Below are 18,864 nucleotides of genomic sequence, written 5' to 3'. Positions count from 1 at the left end.
ACCTCATGGCCTGAATAATTTTAGACTGCATACCTAGCTACAGTAGATGTGCAGAAAGCTGTCTGACAGTTTAACACTTCTCCTCTGGATGCCTTACTCACAATATGGAGAAACGGAACAAAGCCAGAGAAATGTAAATTAGCGTATAATGACATTTTGAGAATGCCGTTACAGCAATATCCAATTTCAGGATAATTTTGCCCGATTCTATATTGCATGCTCCACCGCACCTAAACCATTTACACAACATTAAAACAAGATCTTTTCGTGTGTACACACAGCCACGGCAGTAGACAGAAATAGACACGGTTTAAGCATTTACATTGTTTAATTTTATATGACATCTGAATACACGGCCAAATCGGGGATTTCACTCACATTCAGTGCTGATGGACTGAACTCTTCAAGGCAATTTCTTTAGACACACCTTTTTATGCATGTCCTGAATCGAACACACGGTACATTATTTCCACACAGCTAATTACTGAACAATTATTTAATATGTGAGATGTAAGGAACAATGGTTTTATGTTTTAAAAATTAAAATACATAATGACAAATCAAAACAGTAATGTCAAACATTCGCTGGACTAATGGAGTATTGGTACTTTATGCAGTAATATTGAGCACTAGTTCCTTTTCCTGTAGTTATCAGTGTTCCTGTGCACAGTGTTCAACTTGAGATGCAAGAGTGGCTTCCCACTAACATATGGCACTGTTCATCTGGGGGGGGGGGGGGGGTAGTGGAAAGAGTAAATAGGAATTAGCACCCCCCTCCCTCCACCCCACACCCCACTGTACTGAGTACAGTCAAAAATTCACCCATCACTTTTTCATTCCACCTTCACCGTACTAAGTACAACCAAAGACACTCCCGTCAGGGAGTACAGTCACACGCACTTCTCTCTCTGAGCACAGTCAAACACACTTCTATCTCTGAGCACAGTCGACTGGACAGCCGTCACAGGGAAGACACACCGCTAAACCGCCGTGGAGCCACGCTGGGCTTTGTGGTTTGGCTACGGGTGCGAGAACCGCACCGCTTAGAGAAGAGGCGGGAATCCTGGGCAGCTACCGCCGCGCGTAGCGTCTACCAGAAACGCCGGCGACTCGACAAAAACAAGATTCTTAAAAAGGAGAACGCTAATCCCCCTCGCAGCTACGCGCCCGTGTTTTTAATATGGACTTCAGACAGCGAGGGGCGATGATGGATGGCGGTGTTGAGCTCCGGGAACACCGCCGCAGCCTCACTCTCCTGTGTGCGGTATTGACATGCCTTCCTCTCCTCCCCCCCCCCTCCCCTCCCTCTCTCTCTCTCTCCCCCTCTCTCATTAAGCACTTTTCTGCAGAGTTAATGAACTAAAAGCGTCAGGGGACCGAATGATTCCTTCCACAAAGAACAGAAGCAAACTTTTAAAAGTTGTGGATCTGAGGGGGGCGCATCGCCGCATCGAGGCCCGGCTAAGAGAGAGCCACGGTTCTGCGACCCCCAACGCCACGCCACGACCCCCAACACCACGCCACGACCCCCAACACCACGCTTTACCTAATGCCACGCTTTACCTAACGCTTTACCTAAAGCCACGCTTTACCCAACGCCTCGCTTTACCAAACGCCATGCATTACCCAACGCCTTGCTTTACCCAACGCCTCGGTTTACCTAACGCCAAGGCTTTACCTAACGCCACATTTTACCCAACATACGCGCAGCCAGAGAGGATTCCAGATTAGCCTCTTTCTCTCCACATCCGTACGTGCAGGGGGCAGAGCGGCTGAGTGGTTGTGAGGTGGAGCGGATGCAGGTGTGGGAGCGGAGGCCTCGGTGCTGCAGATATAACCGGCCCTGTGCGGCTCCACACACGCGCGTGCAGAGGAGGGACCGCTGGAACTGAAAGCAGTGGTTTGACATTAGAGGGAAATGAAATGAGAACGGATCCCAAACGCGTCCGGCAGGCCCCCCCCCATCCCCCTCCCCCCCCGCGGGGGCCGCGCGGCAGGGGTCAAGCAAGACTTAATCTGTGGAATCGCAGGGCGCTGTGTGTGTGCGTGTGTGTGGGCATGTGCGTGCGTGCGGGTGCGGGTACGGGCATGTGCGTGTATGTGTATGTGTGTGGGCATGTGCGTGTGTGTGTGCGCGTGTGTGTGGGGGTGTGTGTGCGTGCGTGCGTGCATGTGTATGTGTGTGTGTGTGGGGGTGTGTGTGTGTGTGTGTGCATGTGCATGTGTGTGTGTGTGGGGGTGTGTGTGTGTGTGTGTGTGCATGTGCATGTGTGTGTGTGTGGGGGTGTGTGTGTGTGTGTGTGTGCGTGCGTGCATGCATGTGTATGTGTTCCATGGGCAGTGAAAGGGTAGAGGGTGTACTGAAATGTCAGTGACCTGGGCTATGCACTGTTTCAGGCGGGGGCGGGTGTGGGGGTGTGGGTGTCAGACGGTGGTGATTTCAGACTCTGGGCAGGACTCGGGGATTACAGGGACAGGCGGTGTCAGACACTGATGATCTGGAGCTTGTCATAAAGTAAAGAGGGATTTTCTATAGTAACCTGGGGCACTGGAGGAGGTGCAGGAGGTGAGGAGGTGCAGGAGGTGCAGAGAGGTGAGGAGAGAGCCTCAGAGTCAAACACTGGAGACCTGGGGCTTGTAATGATGTAAAGAGGGGCTGCTCTGTAGCGATTCTGGCGGAGGCCGGGGGGAGGGGGGAGGGCGACAGCGACGGCGTCAGACGGTGGTGATCTTCTTGTCCTTGGTGGCCTGCTTGATGGCGGCCTGCTCGCAGATGATCTCCTTGAGGCGCTGCAGCCGCACGTTCTGCACCGTCTGGTCCCCCACGCCCGTCTGGCTGCGGTGCAGCAGGCTCAGCGCGTTGATGTACTCCAGCTCTGTGTACCGCACCCCCTGGTCCACCACCAGGTTCAGCAGCTCATCCGCACTGTTGTACAGCATCTCGTAGTACTGCCTGAGATTCGGAAGGAGGGAGAGACAGAGGGAGGGAGGGAGAGAGGGAGAAAGGAAGGGAGGGAGGGAGAAAGAGAGAAGGAGGGAGGGAGGGAAGAAGAGAGAGGGATGGAGATGGAGGGAGGGAGAGAGAGAGGGAGAGGAGGATTGGGAGGGAGAGAGAAGGGAGGGAGGGATGGGAGGAGAGAGAGAGAGAGAGGAGGAGGGAGGGAGGGAGAGAAGGAGGAAGGGAGGGAGGGAGACAGAGGGAGAAGGAGGGAGGGAGGGAGAGAGAGAGAGAGGGAAGGAGGGAGGTAAGGAGAGAGAGGGAGGGAGGGAGGGATGGAGATTGGGAGGGAGGGAGAGAAAGAGAGAAGGAGGGAGGGAAGGAGATTGGGAGGGAGGGAGAGATAGAGAAGGAGGGAGGGAAGGAGGGGGACCGATGGAGAGAAGGAGAGAGGTCAGTTAAAACATCCACCACACGCTTGCGAGAGAAAGAAACGAGAGAGCTCATCACTCCAGGACTCCTCGCGGTACTGGCTCGACGCCCGAGCTTTGACTTTAAAGGTGCGAACCATGACTAAACTCATTAGGGCTGCGAGACTGGGCCATCACCGGAGCAACGTGATACTTTAACGCCCACGCAACCGGGATGAGATTCAAAGACAATGACAGTTAGTAGCCCTCCGATACGACAGGGGCAGCGAAGCAACAGCTATCGTCATAAAAGCATGCTAGCGCTGCTGCGTGCGGCATAACTGCAAATATTATTTCTTCTGGAACACTCCAAAATGTGAAACTACGTATTTTGAAGCAATTAAGAGAGCTTGCACCAACTGAAAATTAACTTCGGAACAGCGATTCATCTCAGAAGTTGCTCAACATTCGTGCTTTCCCAGCGCAAAGTCAAGTGGAGCACCACGTACTGTAACCAAATAAATATGCAAATCAGGGGTTCAGTGCCTGCTGTGTAGGAACAAACAACATTTTCTGGCTAACTAGCCTGCTACAGAATTACTGGAGCCTTTTTAGCATTCAAATGCACATGATGATATCGATTCTGGTTCGCTTGTATCCGATCAGCGATGTTTTTTAAACGCATTTTGCCGAAGTTGATCCAGGGCTTTTGACCTTAAAAAGCGACCGGCAGCCCTAATAATCGAACCGGAGAAACGGATCAGATTGTGCGGCGGGGCGGACGGCGGGCAGCCTGGTACGTAACCGAGGGAAACGGAGCCGGCGGTACGAGGAGTGACGAGCGCAGCTAAACATGCACCTGCGTCAGCAACGACCCAATTAGGCCAGCACCTCACGCGCGTCCCGCGGCAGAACCGCCCCTATCCACCCGGGCGCAGTTCTGGCCCGCGTCCAAGTAGAGCCACTCCGCTCACTTATCGGTCATTCAGAGAGGCACACGCCCCTCGAAATAAGACGGGGAGAAAAGAACTGACCAGCGTTAGGAGAGCACTGAGACACTCTCACGACACTGAGACTCATTCAGATGTAGACTGCCACTGCGTTTGATAGCTAGCTCAATAGCATTTTACGAGACAGAACTATATACAGTAATATCTATTTAAAACATAGCCTGCTTTGATTAACCTACAATTGGCCGGTTTTAATAGGAGTTCACTTGCCATCATAACGATGATGAAACTCGGGAGGGAGGACAATAAAGATAATTGTGTACTGATACTGTCCCACCCCCCACCAAAAACAAATGTTCTTTTCGATCTCTGAAAAGACCTCTTACTTAAGTGCCTCTCTGTACCCATATAAAAAAGAATAAGGTGGGATTTAAATGGCTATAAAACACCCCCAGACTATATTAGAGCAGCCAGGCTGAAAATTAAACCTCTGCATTGCTCTCAGGAACAAGAAAAATAGGGTTAGCCAAAACCCACATTTACACATTACGAAGCCCGTTCAAGAGATTACACGTCTATTTTGGCACTAATTCCAAATTCAAAGGTGAAACGAAGTTTCATACATTGTACAAACGACACTTTTCGACTGAGTTTGAATTTCTGTCCGAGGGCCTTTGTGCGTGGAGTTTGCGTGTTCTCCCCGTGTTCTCCCCGTGTTCTCCCCGTGTCCTCCCCGTGTTCTCCCCGTGTTCTCCCCGTGTTCTCCCCGTGTTCTCCCCGTGTCCTCCCCGTGTTCTCCCCGTGTTCTCCCCGTGTTCTCCCCGTGTTCTTCCGTGTTCTCCCCGTGTTCTCCCGGTTCTCCCGTGTTCTCCCGTGTTCTTCCGTGTTTCCCCGTGTTCTTCCCGTGTTCTCCCCGTGTTCTTCCCGTGTTCTCCCCGTGTTCTTCCCGTGTTCTCCCCGTGTTCTTCCCGTGTTCTCCCCGTGTTCTCCCCGTGTCCGCGTGGGTTTCCTCCAGGTGCTCCGGTTTCCTCCCACAGCCCAAAGACATGCAGGTTAGGCTAACTGGAGGCTCTGAATTGCCCCTGTGTACGAGTGTGTGAGTGACTGGTGTGTGTGGGCCCTGTGATGGATTGGCGACCTGTCCAGGGTGTATTCCTGCCTCTCGCCCACTGCATGCTGGGATAGCCCCCCCCCCCCAAGACCCTGACCAAGAATAAGCAGAAGAGAAGGCCTGCTCAGTTAACCCACAGGATCGCCCATGCGCGGCGTGTTTACAGAAACAAAAACAACGAGTCCTCTTTTTTGACAATTAAAAGTTGGAGTGATCTGAACAAAGCATGCCTCTCCCCTCAAAGTGATTTCCCTGAGGCGTTAGAGGCATGCGTAATCGGGGGGGGTGCCGAGATTGAGATGCAGCACGCGGAGAAAAACCTTGGACGCCTCATTGTCTAAGAGATTACTAAGGTCTCATTACGGCTAAGTATTTTTACGCGCGAAGCACACCCCCTGGACAGGGTGGCAGTCACTTGCATTGCCGTTTACGTTTCCGTAATGGGGAAATGCACCGTTTTTTATGGAACCGAGGCGGGAACTAAAACTTGCTAAAGCCTTTTTTCCGGAATGCAGACGCCAGATACGAGGCAGCTAAAGCAGGGTAAATTAGGGCCGTAAATACATACCTGCGCGGGGCTGCCAACTTTCAGAACAGAAATTATTGGGAAGGAACGCGAGCCGCCTGTCCTAACGTCCCATTCATATTATATTGGGTATGGCAGAACTGCACCATGGGAAATAAGCCAGTGCTGTTTATGGCTCTTCGCCGTTACAGCGCGAGTTCAAATACTCCTGAGCGTGTAGTGTCACGTTCGCGCGGCTGTGCTGGGGCAGTTTGCCGCATCGCTGGAGCTCTCCGGCACGGTCTGCTCCGGTGTGGCCTTCCCCAGGTGTAAAACAGAAATGTTCAGGGGCACCATGCTCCGGTGTGGCCTTCCCCAGGTGTAAAACAGAAATGTTCAGGGGCACCATGCTCTGGTGTGGCCTTCCCCAGGTGTAAAACAGCAATGTTCAGGGGCACCATGCTCCGGTGTGGCCTTCCCCAGGTGTAAAACAGAAATGTTCAGGGGCACCATGCTCCGGTGTGGCCTTCCCCAGGTGTAAAACAGAAATGTTCAGGGGCACCATGCTCCGGTGTGGCCTTCCCCAGGTGTAAAACAGAAATATTCAGGGGCACCATGCTCCGGTGTGGCCTTCCCCAGGTGTAAAACAGAAATGTTCAGGGGCACCATGCTCCGGTGTGGCCTTCCCCAGGTGTAAAACAGAAATATTCAGGGGCACCATGCTCCGGTGTGGCCTTCCCCAGGTGTAAAACAGCAATGTTCAGGGGCACCATGCTCCGGTGTGGCCTTCCCCAGGTGTAAAACAGAAATGTTCAGGGGCACCATGCTCCGGTGTGGCCTTCCCCAGGTGTAAAACAGAAATATTCAGGGGCACCATGCTCCGGTGTGGCCTTCCCCAGGTGTAAAACAGAAATGTTCAGGGGCACCATACGGCCATTTATGATGTGAACGGGGCAGAAGGCATTTTGGTCACAGTGCTGCTTTGCAAGTGTACACTATTCTTACTGGCAATAATCCAGCTAGTTTGCTAGTTAAGAAGTTATCAGTAAATTGGTCAGGGGTTCAGCTAGCTAGGGTCCCCGGCTAGTTAAAACATATAGCAGGTCGACAGTGTTGACTCATACGGCTTATTCCCTGCTTGTTTCTCAAAGGTGTGTGCAGACGAAATGCTCTTGCTAAGTTTCCCTATTTGACTTACACGGTGAACCAACTTTAAAACAGAAGCAGTCCACAGGGGCAAACCAAGTTGGCCCTCGGACCTGGTTGCTGAAAGGTAAACAGTTTCCCACCTCAGGGCCGTTAATTGATCATCTTAATTAAACCGCTGCAGTAAGGGGTAAAGGGGGCGGGGGGCAGGCTTGGGCGACAGCTGCGGGGAGCGACAGCCAAAAGACATTAAGTCCCGTGTAACGTGCTGTAATCCGAACGTAAGCGCCGCTAACACCGAAGGATCAAGCGGAACGCGCCTGAACACGGGCCCTCTGGGTTCGGCGCTCAACACCTCGCCGAGCGTGTTCAGAAGCGGTTGTCGCTCGACGGCGAAAACATCTGCCTGCCGCGCGGACGCTCCCTCACCGCCGTCCCCAAAACGAGACCGCGCGCCTTTCTCCGGCCCGCCAGCAGAGGTCACCGTCTTGCTGTCTGGGCGGCAGCGGCGGGCAACGGCTGAGGTGACCCTCTTTCCCGCTAACTCTCCCTCCCTCGCCGAAACACCTGGTCGCGCAGCTCAGGTGCGGGGGGGGGGGGAGAGAGGGGGCACTTCACAGCCGAGATGCCGACTCCAATCGCTTCATTAACCGGGCGCTTTTAATTCATTTCCCCGCAGCGGAGCGCTGTTAATGAGATTAAATCTGGCCCGCTCTTACCCCACGCCTGCGACGCCCCCCCCAGCCGCCCTCAGCTCTCCCATTAGGAGGAGATAATGAAGAGCCGCACTCTGCGACGCAGAGACAAAGCTTCGCCGCTCCGGCCGCCGCGCGCGCCAGCCGCCACAAACACCTGCGAGCGCGCCATTAAATTTTAATTAGCCCGCGCGCGGCGGCGGGCAGCGCCCGCGTACCCGCCGCATTAAACTCATTTACGGAGCGAGCGGGGCGGAGACGCGAGGAGACGGATGTGGACGGGGTGGGCGGGGGGACGGGGTGGGGGGGGGAGAAAAAAACAGCATCAGCACAATCCGCTCGGCTAATTTCCGACGCGTGCGATATCGCGGCCGTTAAAGGCTGCTTCTGTCAGCGCGTTTGCGGCGACGCGCTCGTTAGCGCGCGGGACACTGAACGGACCGACGGGCAGGGCGCCCCGGACAACCTTCTCCATCAAGCGGAGAGCGCCGCTCATCATCGCTAACGCTAACAAATGCTAGCGGTCCGGGGCTCGAGTCGATGCGTCCAGTTTCTCGCCTCGCGAAATCAAAATTCCCGAGAACTCGGAGCGGCGTCTCCAGAGGTCTTTCCTGCTTCTGAACTCCGGAGGAGAGGTGACCTCACAGCCCATAGATTTTCGGTGATTAATTCCCCCACATTTTCAAGCAGTAGCTCGCTGGAAATCTTTAGTTTCGGCCTTCTCTGTGCTCGACTCGCTGGCCTGCTCTCTCGGCGCTCGACTCGCTGGCCTGACCTCTCTGCAAGCACAACACTGGTTCCCAGGAACGTACGGAAGCCGCTGCATTTCTACCCGCTACAGCTCACAAAGACTTCACAGTGGACTGAAGCGTTGAGAGTGAAGTTGTGCCCGCTCCCTCACAGGTCTGTGTGTGGGCGGGAGCGTGAGTGGGGGTGGGTGTGGGTGTGAGTGGGGGGCACTGCCCTCCCCCGCAGTCATTAGCGTAGCCGCTGTTCAGCCCGTGGGTAAACAGAGCGGGGGCCCTGCCCCCATTTCACGCCCGCTTACCGCCCTCGTTTCAGACCCAGCCCCCGACGCTGGCGCGTCCGTCAGAGTGACCGCCCCTGCGCCCGGCGGCAGAGCTGAGGAACGCGGTGACATGGCGGTGTCACACGGCGCCATGGCGGGCGGGCGGGCGGGCGCTGGGTCGCCGCGCAGGCCCGGGCGGCGGGGCTGTACCGCGACCGTCGCGCCTCACCGGACAGAGAAGACCGCAGAGGCGCCGCGCTCCAGCGCTCTGCTGGGCTACTGCTGACACCGGCAGAATGCTAATGCACCCTATACAGGCCTGAGTCTGTGTGTGTGCGTGTGTGTGCGTGTGGGAGTGAGTGTGTGTGTCTGTGTGGGAGTGAGTGTGTGTGTGTGTGTGTGTGTCTGTAAGTGAGTGTGTGTGAGTGTGTGTGTATGTGGGAGTGTGTGCGCGTGTCTGTGTGTGAGTGAGTGTGTGTGTGTAAGTGAGTGTGGGAGTGAGTGTGTGTGTGTGTGGGAGTGAGTGTGTGTGTGTGAGTGTGCGCGTGTGTGCATGCGTATGTGCGTGTTTGTGTGTGTATGTGTGTGAGTGTGTGTGCGTGCGTATGTGTGTGTGTGTGTGTGGGAGTGAGTGTGTGTTTGTGTGTGTGTGGGAGTGAGTGTGTGTGTGTGGTGTGTGTGTGTGTGTGTGTTGGGTATGTGTGTGTGTCTGTGCGTACGCTTGCGAGTGTATATGCATGTTACCTCAGGGAAATCAGTTTTAATTGTTGAAAAATAAAAATACTGTTTTTTTCAGAGATGTTCCAGTAAACAGACTCAGTATGGATGGTCCTCTGCATTAACAGGCGGTTCAGCACACAAACATTTAACAAAACCACACGTTTCGCAATCACTTCACTCTGCATATTTCAGGAGACAAGATCAGAACTCACACACCCATCGTGTGGTGAGTGCAGAGACCTTAGACCTCTCATCAAAACACACAGCTGTCCAGTCCGAGCCGGAGGACTTTCTCAGCGAGAGAGAGAGAGATGGAGAGAGAGTGATGGACAGAAACAAAGACACACTGCCAATTATGTGTGTGTATAAAAAGCAGCTGCTAGCTCTCTGTGGGCTGAACTCTGTGACAGGCCAAGGAAAAGACCTCTTTCTGCCCTTCTCACACTTCGCCAGGACATTTCACACCTCAGGTAGCTCCCTGTCACCCCAGTAGGCATTCTGCAGTATGGGAAATAACACTACAGCACGTACAGATCCACAGCAGATTATTCTCATCATTTACTCAGCAGATGAAACCCTCAACATAATTTGGATGCTTGTACATTGCATTTTTTATGTAACACTTGCATCAAGATCATATTAGCATAGGATCAAAACCCCTCGGTTGGATTTCTGTATTTGACAAAACCGTCCTTTGAAAGGCCTTCAAGCCTCTTCCTCCGCATTGGAGAAGCGACCGGTGAACGCAGTGCACGGTTACGCCACTAGGTGTCAGTGTTTGCTTGGCCTGGCGCTCCCCCCCGGTCGCAGTGTTGATTCAGAGACGAGGAGCCGGCCCAGCCTCTCCTCAGTTTAAACTAAAATCGATGGTTATTACTGTGTCCTTGCAGAGATCCCGCGCAGCGGTGATTCTGATGTGGGGCTGACCTCTCCTCTTCATCGCCCACAGGGGCTTATCTGAGTTTCAGCAGAGAGCAGGAGAATCTCATTCTCAGGCCCATTTCAGACCACAATCACACGGGCGTCCAGGGTGAAGCAGGGCGCGCGTGTGTGTGTGTGTGTGTGTGTGTGAGTGTGTGTGTATGTGTGTGTGTGTGCGTGCTTGTGTGTGTAAGTGTGTGTACGTGTGTGTGCGCGCACTTGTGTGTGTGTGTACGTGTGTGTGTGTGTGTATGTGTGTGTGGGTGCATGTGTGTTTGTGTGTGTGTGTCTGAACGCTCATAATCAACATCAGAAAGGAGCGCATAATAACAATAATAAGAATGTGTGTGTGTGGGGACGAACACACACACTCAGCCGCGACCTCCTGATTGGACTGGTCCTGAGCGTGCCCAGTTCATCAGAAAAGCCATGAATGTGTAAACAACGCGCTGTAATTTCAATCAGCACCTGCACCTTCCACCGGCGCCTGTAATCACGGGGGAAGAGGAGAACTGTTTACAGAAACAACGCAGTCAGGTGCCACAGTGTCATCGCTGTTATTCAAACAAAATCACCTATGACAAGAGAGAAGAAATAACAGGCTAATCAATGCCACTCACGCCAGGGGGAGAGGGCCTGAATGTAAAGGAGCTCGCGACGGAGCTGAATTCCAATTACCGGGACGGATAATAGATGCCTGCTCCTGAACTGCTCGAAGTTTGAGTGTGACACGGGACTGGGAGGGGGGGCTCGCGGTGCTCAAAACCACTGTCAGAAATGCATTTGAGAGGTCAGGTGTGAGAATCATTAGAAGAATATCATTTTACATATCGGTGTTTTTAAGGTCACTGTACATTGGTACATTACACAGTTTGTCTCCAGCAGATGTATGGCAGAGGGAGGGAGAGATACACACACAGTATTATTATACGCGTGTGTCTCAGCGAGACCGCTTGTCACTCAAACCACGTTCGGCGGCTGCTGACTGCTGATGTTTCCTGATTGGAATTCCGCACATGAAAGGCTGCTATCAGGGAAACGACTTTGCAAAGACGTTCTCCTGCATCCACAACACAGCACCACAAACCTCAACTTTGTCACAAAACCCAGAGACCGGATTACTGCACCTCAGCTCTGTCAATAAACCAGACCAGGCCTGATGACTGCACCTCAGCTCTGTCAATAAACCAGACCGGGCCTGATGACTGCACCCCAGCCCAGTAACTAAACCAGACCAGGCCTGATGACTGCACCCCAGCCCAGGAACTAAACCAGACCAGGCCTGATGACTGCACCCCAGCCCAGTAACTAAACCAGACCAGGCCTGATGACTGCACCCCAGCCCAGTAACTAAACCAGACCAGGCCTGATGACTGCACCCCAGCCCAGTAACTAAACCAGACCAGGCCTGATGACCGCACCCCAGCCCAGGAACTAAACCAGACCAGGCCTGACTACAGCTCTGTATCTAAATCAGGGAGGCCTTGTTACTGTATTACAGCACCACCATTGTCCCAAAATAGCACATGGTGACACTTCAAAGCCCCAGGGGGCTACTAGTCAATTCTATCGCCCAATGGATGAATGCAATTCACGATAACAGCCACAAAGGTTGGTTGTCCTCTGATTGGCAGTTTGGAGTTCCTGACTGAAGACAGTTCACACAGATAAAATACTTGAATATATTCAGATTTTTAAATGCAACATTTGCACAAGGGCCATGCTAAATATGGTTGGTGGCTACTTTATTTATTTTTTTTACAAGAAGACTCGATTGCTTTTTTGATTATGTGTCTAACTAGCTAACTAGCATTTTCAGAATCCCAGTGACATGTTGCTTAGCAAGTTAGCCAAACCCTTACTTTTTAAGCAAAAGTTCTCTCCCCAATTTATCTAGCTTACAGCAAGCGGAGGATGACAACAGTGACAAGTGTGTGCACCGCTCCAGCCTACATGGTAATTGAGTTTGCTAACTATCAACACATCGCTCCGGGCGGGTGGAATTGCTTTTGTGACAGCGAGGACCTTACGAGGCCGCCCTGCCACAAACGCTAATTTAAATCAGGGGGTGACCAAATCAAGTCCTGGAGCGCCAGGGCTTCAGCAGCAGACCTTCCTCTCGATCAGCAGCCAAATAGAGCCTTCAGAAAGAGAGGCGTGCGATTCCTCGACCAATCAGCTTGAAGAAATCACGAGTACTGAGACACACTGAAAGCCAGCAGACACCGTAGCCCTCCACAACTGCATTCTGACACCCGTGATTGAAATCGATACAAATTACTGGTTAAGAAATCTGCATGCTTAGCTGACTTAATCTGGGAGAGGACCCAACAAAACATTGATAACAAGCAGAGCAGCCAATGTAGCCAGATCCATTCTGGGGCTATCATCAAGCCACTTTTTTGGGTTATTAAGTTAATTACAAATCGCAGCTTGTTTTTAATACAATGTTGACAAAATAAAAAGTGGAGAAAGCTTGTGAAGCAGAAAATAAGATCGAGGTTTGTGATATAATTTTCTCGACAAACGAATAGCTGTCTATTTTCAACACCACATTTTTATGATTTTCCGAAATTAAGAATTGCACATTTATTTTTATTACCGTGTTCAGAAAATAAAAATAGCCCAGAGGATACAAAGTTTGTAGCATAATTTTCCTTACAACTGGTACAGAATATACAATTGGTACTGATTTACATGAGTGCACCAGTATACATCTGGGCTGCCAAAAATAAAGGCTCGGCTTCAGGTACACTTGTACGCATAATTAGCCAACACGAGTCAAAACTTTCTCCTAACATTGCTGCATCACTGAAGATGGAGAGACAGTGACTTCAGGAGTTAGTTACTGCTCCTCCCACGCAAAGCCTGCCTGGCCCACACACTCTTTGATTAACCGCACGTGTGTGGAACGAGTGCTGAGAGGGGGAGGAGTCAGCGCTAAGAGGGGGAGGAGTTAGCGCTAAGAGGGGGCGGAGTTAGCAGGGAGGGGGAGGAGCGAGCGCTCAGAGGGGGCGGAGCGAGCGCACTCCCTCTCCGAGGCCGGGAGGGTAGGGAAGGGTAGGGGTGATTAATCACTCAGAAGGCCGGGCTCATTAGGAAACGCTCACTCGTGTGATGTAAGCACTTTGGGTGAAGCCTTAATTGCTTTCAGGAGGCGCTTTTCCTGGAAAGAGCAGCTGCGGCTTGGGCTGGGGCGTCGCCATGGAGACCGCAGGTACACAAAGCCGCGCGCGCGGCAAACAGCCAGGAGCGCGGCGACGCCAATCGACCATAAACGGCAACACAAAGCTGTGCCAGGAGGAGGACATGATGGTGGGAGGCGCGGGTGGGAGGCAGTGTACTACACAGTTAGAGAACTGGCCTTGCAACCCAAAGGTCACAGGTTCAATTCCCAGGTAGGCCACTGCCATTGCATCCTTGTGGAAGGTACCTAACCTGAATTGCCTCAGCAAATATCCAGTTGGATATGGTTACGATGTAAAGTGTTGTGAAAGTCGCTCAGGATAAGAGCCTGTATGTAATGTAACGTAAGTCTTTAATGTAATGTAATGTAAGCCTGTAATGTAATGTAATGTAAGCCTGTAATGTAATGTAATGTAACGTAAGTCTGTAATGTAATGTAATGTAATGTAATGTAATGTAATGTAATTTAAGTCTTTAATGTAATGTAATGTAATGTACCGTAAGTCTGTAATGTAATGTAATGTAAGATGATAAGTGGTAATGCGCTGTAACAGCGTGGAGGTGGAGCGGGACGCGGGGCTCCCTCACCGGGCGAAGTCCAGGTCGGCCTCGCGGGACATGGTGATGTTGGTGAGGTTCTGCTGGAGCACGAAGATGTTCCGGCACATCTTCTTAATCCCAGACTCGCTGATCCGCTTAAAGTACTGAGCCCCATTTATCAGGATGCAGGAGATGAGGTGACCCAGACCTGTGGAGAGATCAGTCATATGCTCACTATAACCTAAAAAAGCTAGAGACCAGTCACATATACACACTCTAATCAAACTCTAATTTCTGGCCATTCGCACACACACTTCCGAACAGCACGTTCACTCTTCCTAAGATCCCGTCTATTCTCACTGCTGATGAAAGCACGGGCTCAGCTACCTTCAAAGATGTACTGGAACTTGTGCTGCTGCAGGGCGGCCCCCATGACCTCCTCAATGGCGCTGATGTCTTTGTTCAGCTTCACCACCAGGGGGTCGTAGTCCATGCTCTCCACATTGGCTACAATGGCGTAGTTCCCCTGCTTGGCCAGGGGGATGAGATAGTGGAAGCAATGCACCCTGGGATAGAGGGGGAGAAACCACAATCATATCACAAATTCTCTGTAGAAACAAGAGTCAGCTCAGTTATTAGTTGTGTTAGTTATTTTTGTCCTTTGAACTTCCTTACTCTAGGACTAATTACCATGGCTGAATTAGCTCTATAAACCAACAACAGTTTACTCAAGGTAAAATGTTTCATATTGATCCACCAAAACAGGTACCAGATTTCCATTAGCTTATCCATAAATTTAGCAAAAATGTCAGTTCTTTCATACATTGGGCTAATTTAATAATGAAGAGAAGTTAACATGAACTCCAGATACATCCCCCGTAGCCAACCCCTGCAATAGGAGATTCAGCACATACCCTCTATATTAACCAGCTGATCAGATCCTGAGTTCCATACATCCTCGGCGCTTACATATTTTATGGATATTCCCAGTGGTTAAAAAAAGGGGCTTCCAATGCTGCATTACAGTTCATGAATGCTTAATGACAGAACATCCGTTTCCGCAAATGTCCTTGGCCCAAACCTATTCATAGACGCTGCAATATTTGACCTTCAGCAGTAGCAGTGGCACATCTTTCACTATTAAGAGTACAGTCAGACCACCAGGTCAGACAAGGGAACATTCATCACTATACAGTGACCAGACCGGCTTCAGCGTGCGATCTGATACGGAGAACACTGACACCATCTCGCTTGGGGTCCTCACCTGGAATTAACACTAAACTGACTGACATGTAAACATAGCAGCAGCTGCAGCATCTACAGGACTACACCCCTGTACCACTGAATTCGATCACGTGAAGATTTCGATTCAACCTCCTGCAATATGGCTGCAAAGCTATGAAACGGACCGACTGAATGTGTGTGGGAAAAAAGATTGTGCATTGAATTCAAAGGTGTCGGTGGCCGCACCGAATTAAGTTTCGGGACAAAAAAAATGACCAACGTCCCGCCGCCGCCCCGTGTGACAGAGCGGGGTTAGGGTTAGGGTTAGGGCCGAGCGGGGCGCGGGGCAGAGAGCGGGAGCCCCCACATTAAAACGATGCACGCGGGCCTCTCGTCGTTCGCCGCGTTCGGTCGGGCGCGGTATAAGAGCACGCTGCGCGGGTGTGCTTATCGCCACGGCGACGCTCCCGTGATGTATGCCCCTAGTTATACTTTCATCAAAAGCACATAAAACTGCGCTGCCTCACAGCCATTAAAACGTACCAGTGGAACCCCCCCCCACTCCGCCCCCCCCACGCTATAAAAGCCCATCTCCCCCCCCCCCCTTTTTCTGATGGTTTAATATACCTTAAAGCGCTGTCAAGGGAAATTTGCTTGATGGGAAAAGTCAATAGCGCATGGAAAAATGCTGAATGTCTGCCCCCCCCATCATAAACGATAATCGCGTAAACCAAACAATATCTCACAACAATGGAGGGGGGGGGGGCGAGAGAGAGCGCGTGCACGGGCCGGATCCTGACGCTCTTACGCTGAGGTAATGGAGAGAGACCGTCGGGTTTGTTTTATAGGGCAGACCTGATTTACTGCTCCTTTGCATCCCCCCCCCCACTCCCCAGAGTACAGTACACACCCACCCCCTCTCCAGTACAACACACCCCCCCCTCTCCAGTGCACACATGTCCAAGCTGGGCTTCTCATTTTCCTAGCATACGGTCCAAACTTGTTTGTATGTGCGTGGGCGTGGGGAGGAAGATTCCAGAATCCATGTCCACCCCCCCCCCCCCCCCCCCAAAAACCCCACCTCTACATCTCTGTTTGGACGGCTCCACCGTTTGCCGCCCGTTTCTGATGGGACACGCTTCTTTTGTGGAAAAACCCCTCCCAGGTTGGGGAGGAGGCAGCAGGGTGAACTAGACCTGTGGTGAGGAGCGCTCTCACCCCCGCCACAACAGGACCGGATTAAAACCGCGGAGCTGAGACGGGCAAATAATCGACCCCCCCCCCCATCCATTTAGTTCCCCTGCCTTTACCCCCACACTACATTCTGTCCACTAGACAAAGAGGATCCTCACACCTACCGATCCTCGTGCTCCCGTCTAAATAATGTGGAATGAAAGGGCCCATTGTTAAGGCATCGGTGATAACATTTGCATATCAATGACGTGTGCTCCACACACCCAACAGCCTTTCTTCCCTGCGACAATAGGTCTAATCACCAGCGATGCAAATGAAGATGTTTTACAACTTGTAAGGCTTGCGAGAGCTCGCAAGTTTACAGGCAGTAGCACAAGCGCCGTTCGATAAAATCTCACCATTTACATCGGCGCATTCGCTTATCCTAATTTTTCATTAAGCGTAATACGATTTGCGAAATAGCCCAAAGAATACATATCCTGACATTTTCCAAAGAGGCAAAGGGGTCATGTCAATTTAAAGAAATCTGCACAACTACAGTATGGCATTAACAGGGAAAGGAAGAGAGTTATTTTATGTGCTTAATTTAATTTATTTAATGGCCACAGGAAGTTGGTGCTGACACATTTAAGTATCTCTCTGTTTCAGTAAGGCAAACTAGTCCGCTATTCTTGTGGATACTCGTTTCGAGAAGTCATTTTTCCCCGAAAACCAGAATTACAGTTTCTTGGTTTTCTTTTCAGCGATGGAAGGGAGGGCACGTTACACAACCCTCCTGCTCCACAGCAGTCACAGACAGGAAATGAAATTAACGGAGAACATTCTAAATCATTTATTAAGCTTCCAGCCCTTCTTACTGCACTGGCTCGGTTGTCTAGGTACACCGGTGAATGGAACTGTGCCCCAAATTACTCTTACATGTAAATATATAAGTACATTTTTATATATATATATATATATCAATAAATAGGCCAGACTTTGGAGTGACTGTTTCAGGAACTGTCATCTATCTCCCGGAAGGCTACGGCGAATTTAGCACCATCAGAAATGATAAATTTAAACAACTGGAAGCAATTCATCAGTAGGCTTGTGCGACAGAGTCAATAAGTAAAAAATAATAAAGTTATTTATGAGGCACTTGCCATATATCCAAAGCACTGCACAGCGGAACAAAATAAATGAGAAAGAACGCACCCAGTCGAGCGTAGACCTCTGGCGAGGCACAACAAGCTCCCCTCGCCCGAGCGTGCACGGAAAATGTCTCGGTAATGCAGTCAATTACTTTTCCAGATACGTTTGGTCTGATGGTGGCGCTGGTGGAAAGGTCACGGGTTCACCCAAAATCAATAGGTTTCTGCCTCTTGAGAGCATGCACGTGCACAGAAAATTCCAAACTGGCTATTATTTCTCAAAATGTTGATCGCTGAAAGTTTGGCCTGAAGGCGGCACTGTGGGAAAAAATTATGGGATCACAAAAATTAAAAGGTTTCTTCCTCTCGGGAACGTGAATACGTTCAGTAAATTTCACGGCAATCCGAACATTACTTTCACAGATATATGTCTGTCACAGACGATAAATATCATTGACGTAACCTCCCTGGCAGAGGTAATAAAAGAAACACAATAATGACAAGAACCTACACAGAATTAGCATGAAAACAAAAACAGAAACAACACACAAGACATTTTTGTCCTTGCGCAGAACCTTGTGACTCGGGCTACGATTTTGCATCGTTTAGCAAATGGTCGAAAACATCACTTTTGCACCTGGAGCTGCTGCTACAGCCTCACAAACCCGCGAGAACGCAGACAGGTTTAACGGTATTTGTGGGGGATGCTGGGAAGGGTGCGGGCGGTCGGTCTGGGTCTCCGGGTTTTCCCGCTCTGGCCCACGTACCTGACCTCCAGGTGCAGCACCAGCAGGCAGCGGTCGGCGATGTCCTGGAAGGCCCTGGAGAGGTCGGTCAGCGTCTGCAGGATCTGCTCGCGGCTGCGCGTGTTCTCGCTGGTCGCATGCGCGTCCGAGCCCGGGGACGCATCTGCGCAGACGCAGAAACACACACACATAGCTGCCGGTTACCATGGATACACACCCAACACTGGACCACTACAGGCATGCATGTACAGTTTGACCAGGAGTCGGAGAGCAGAGACTTCAGAAGAGCATATCGACACTGCATTCGCCAGACATTAGCGACATGCTACAAATAAGCGTCCACACGCACACTCGCAGAGTCTGAAGCAAGAGTACATCACTTACAATTAATGATTGATCTGCCTGCTGTAAATCCTCAGACAGAACTCCTTCCCAGAAT

The 18,864-nt window shown here is 51.2% G+C and overlaps 1 protein-coding gene across 16 annotated transcripts in view; it reads right to left on the bottom strand.

Moving 5' to 3' along the window:
* Positions 1-309: 309 nt before the first annotated feature.
* exoc4 (exocyst complex component 4) overlaps positions 310-18,864 on the bottom strand; it is a 155,445-nt gene continuing 136,890 nt past the window's right edge. The window contains exons 15-20 of one of the 16 annotated variants that reach the window (XR_010331150.1): positions 18,447-18,588; positions 14,519-14,697; positions 14,180-14,339; positions 1,696-2,953; positions 1,610-1,660; positions 310-1,575 (exon numbers count right to left, since the gene is read on the bottom strand). Coding sequence is in view for 1 of the 16 variants with exons in the window: in XM_064342642.1 (XP_064198712.1) it covers positions 2,716-2,953; positions 14,180-14,339; positions 14,519-14,697; positions 18,447-18,588 (719 nt within the window). In the remaining 15 variants the exon portion in view is untranslated. Of the gene's footprint in view, positions 2,954-14,179; positions 14,340-14,518; positions 14,698-18,446; positions 18,589-18,864 lie in introns of all 16 variants that reach the window. The other 15 variants (XR_010331151.1, XR_010331149.1, XR_010331152.1 and 12 more) reach the window with 15 other exon arrangements.

The sequence above is a fragment of the Anguilla rostrata genome, chromosome 7, assembly GCF_018555375.3.
Source record: "Anguilla rostrata isolate EN2019 chromosome 7, ASM1855537v3, whole genome shotgun sequence".
NCBI lineage: Eukaryota > Metazoa > Chordata > Actinopteri > Anguilliformes > Anguillidae > Anguilla > Anguilla rostrata.
This window is presented reverse-complemented; position numbering and strand designations above follow the sequence as displayed.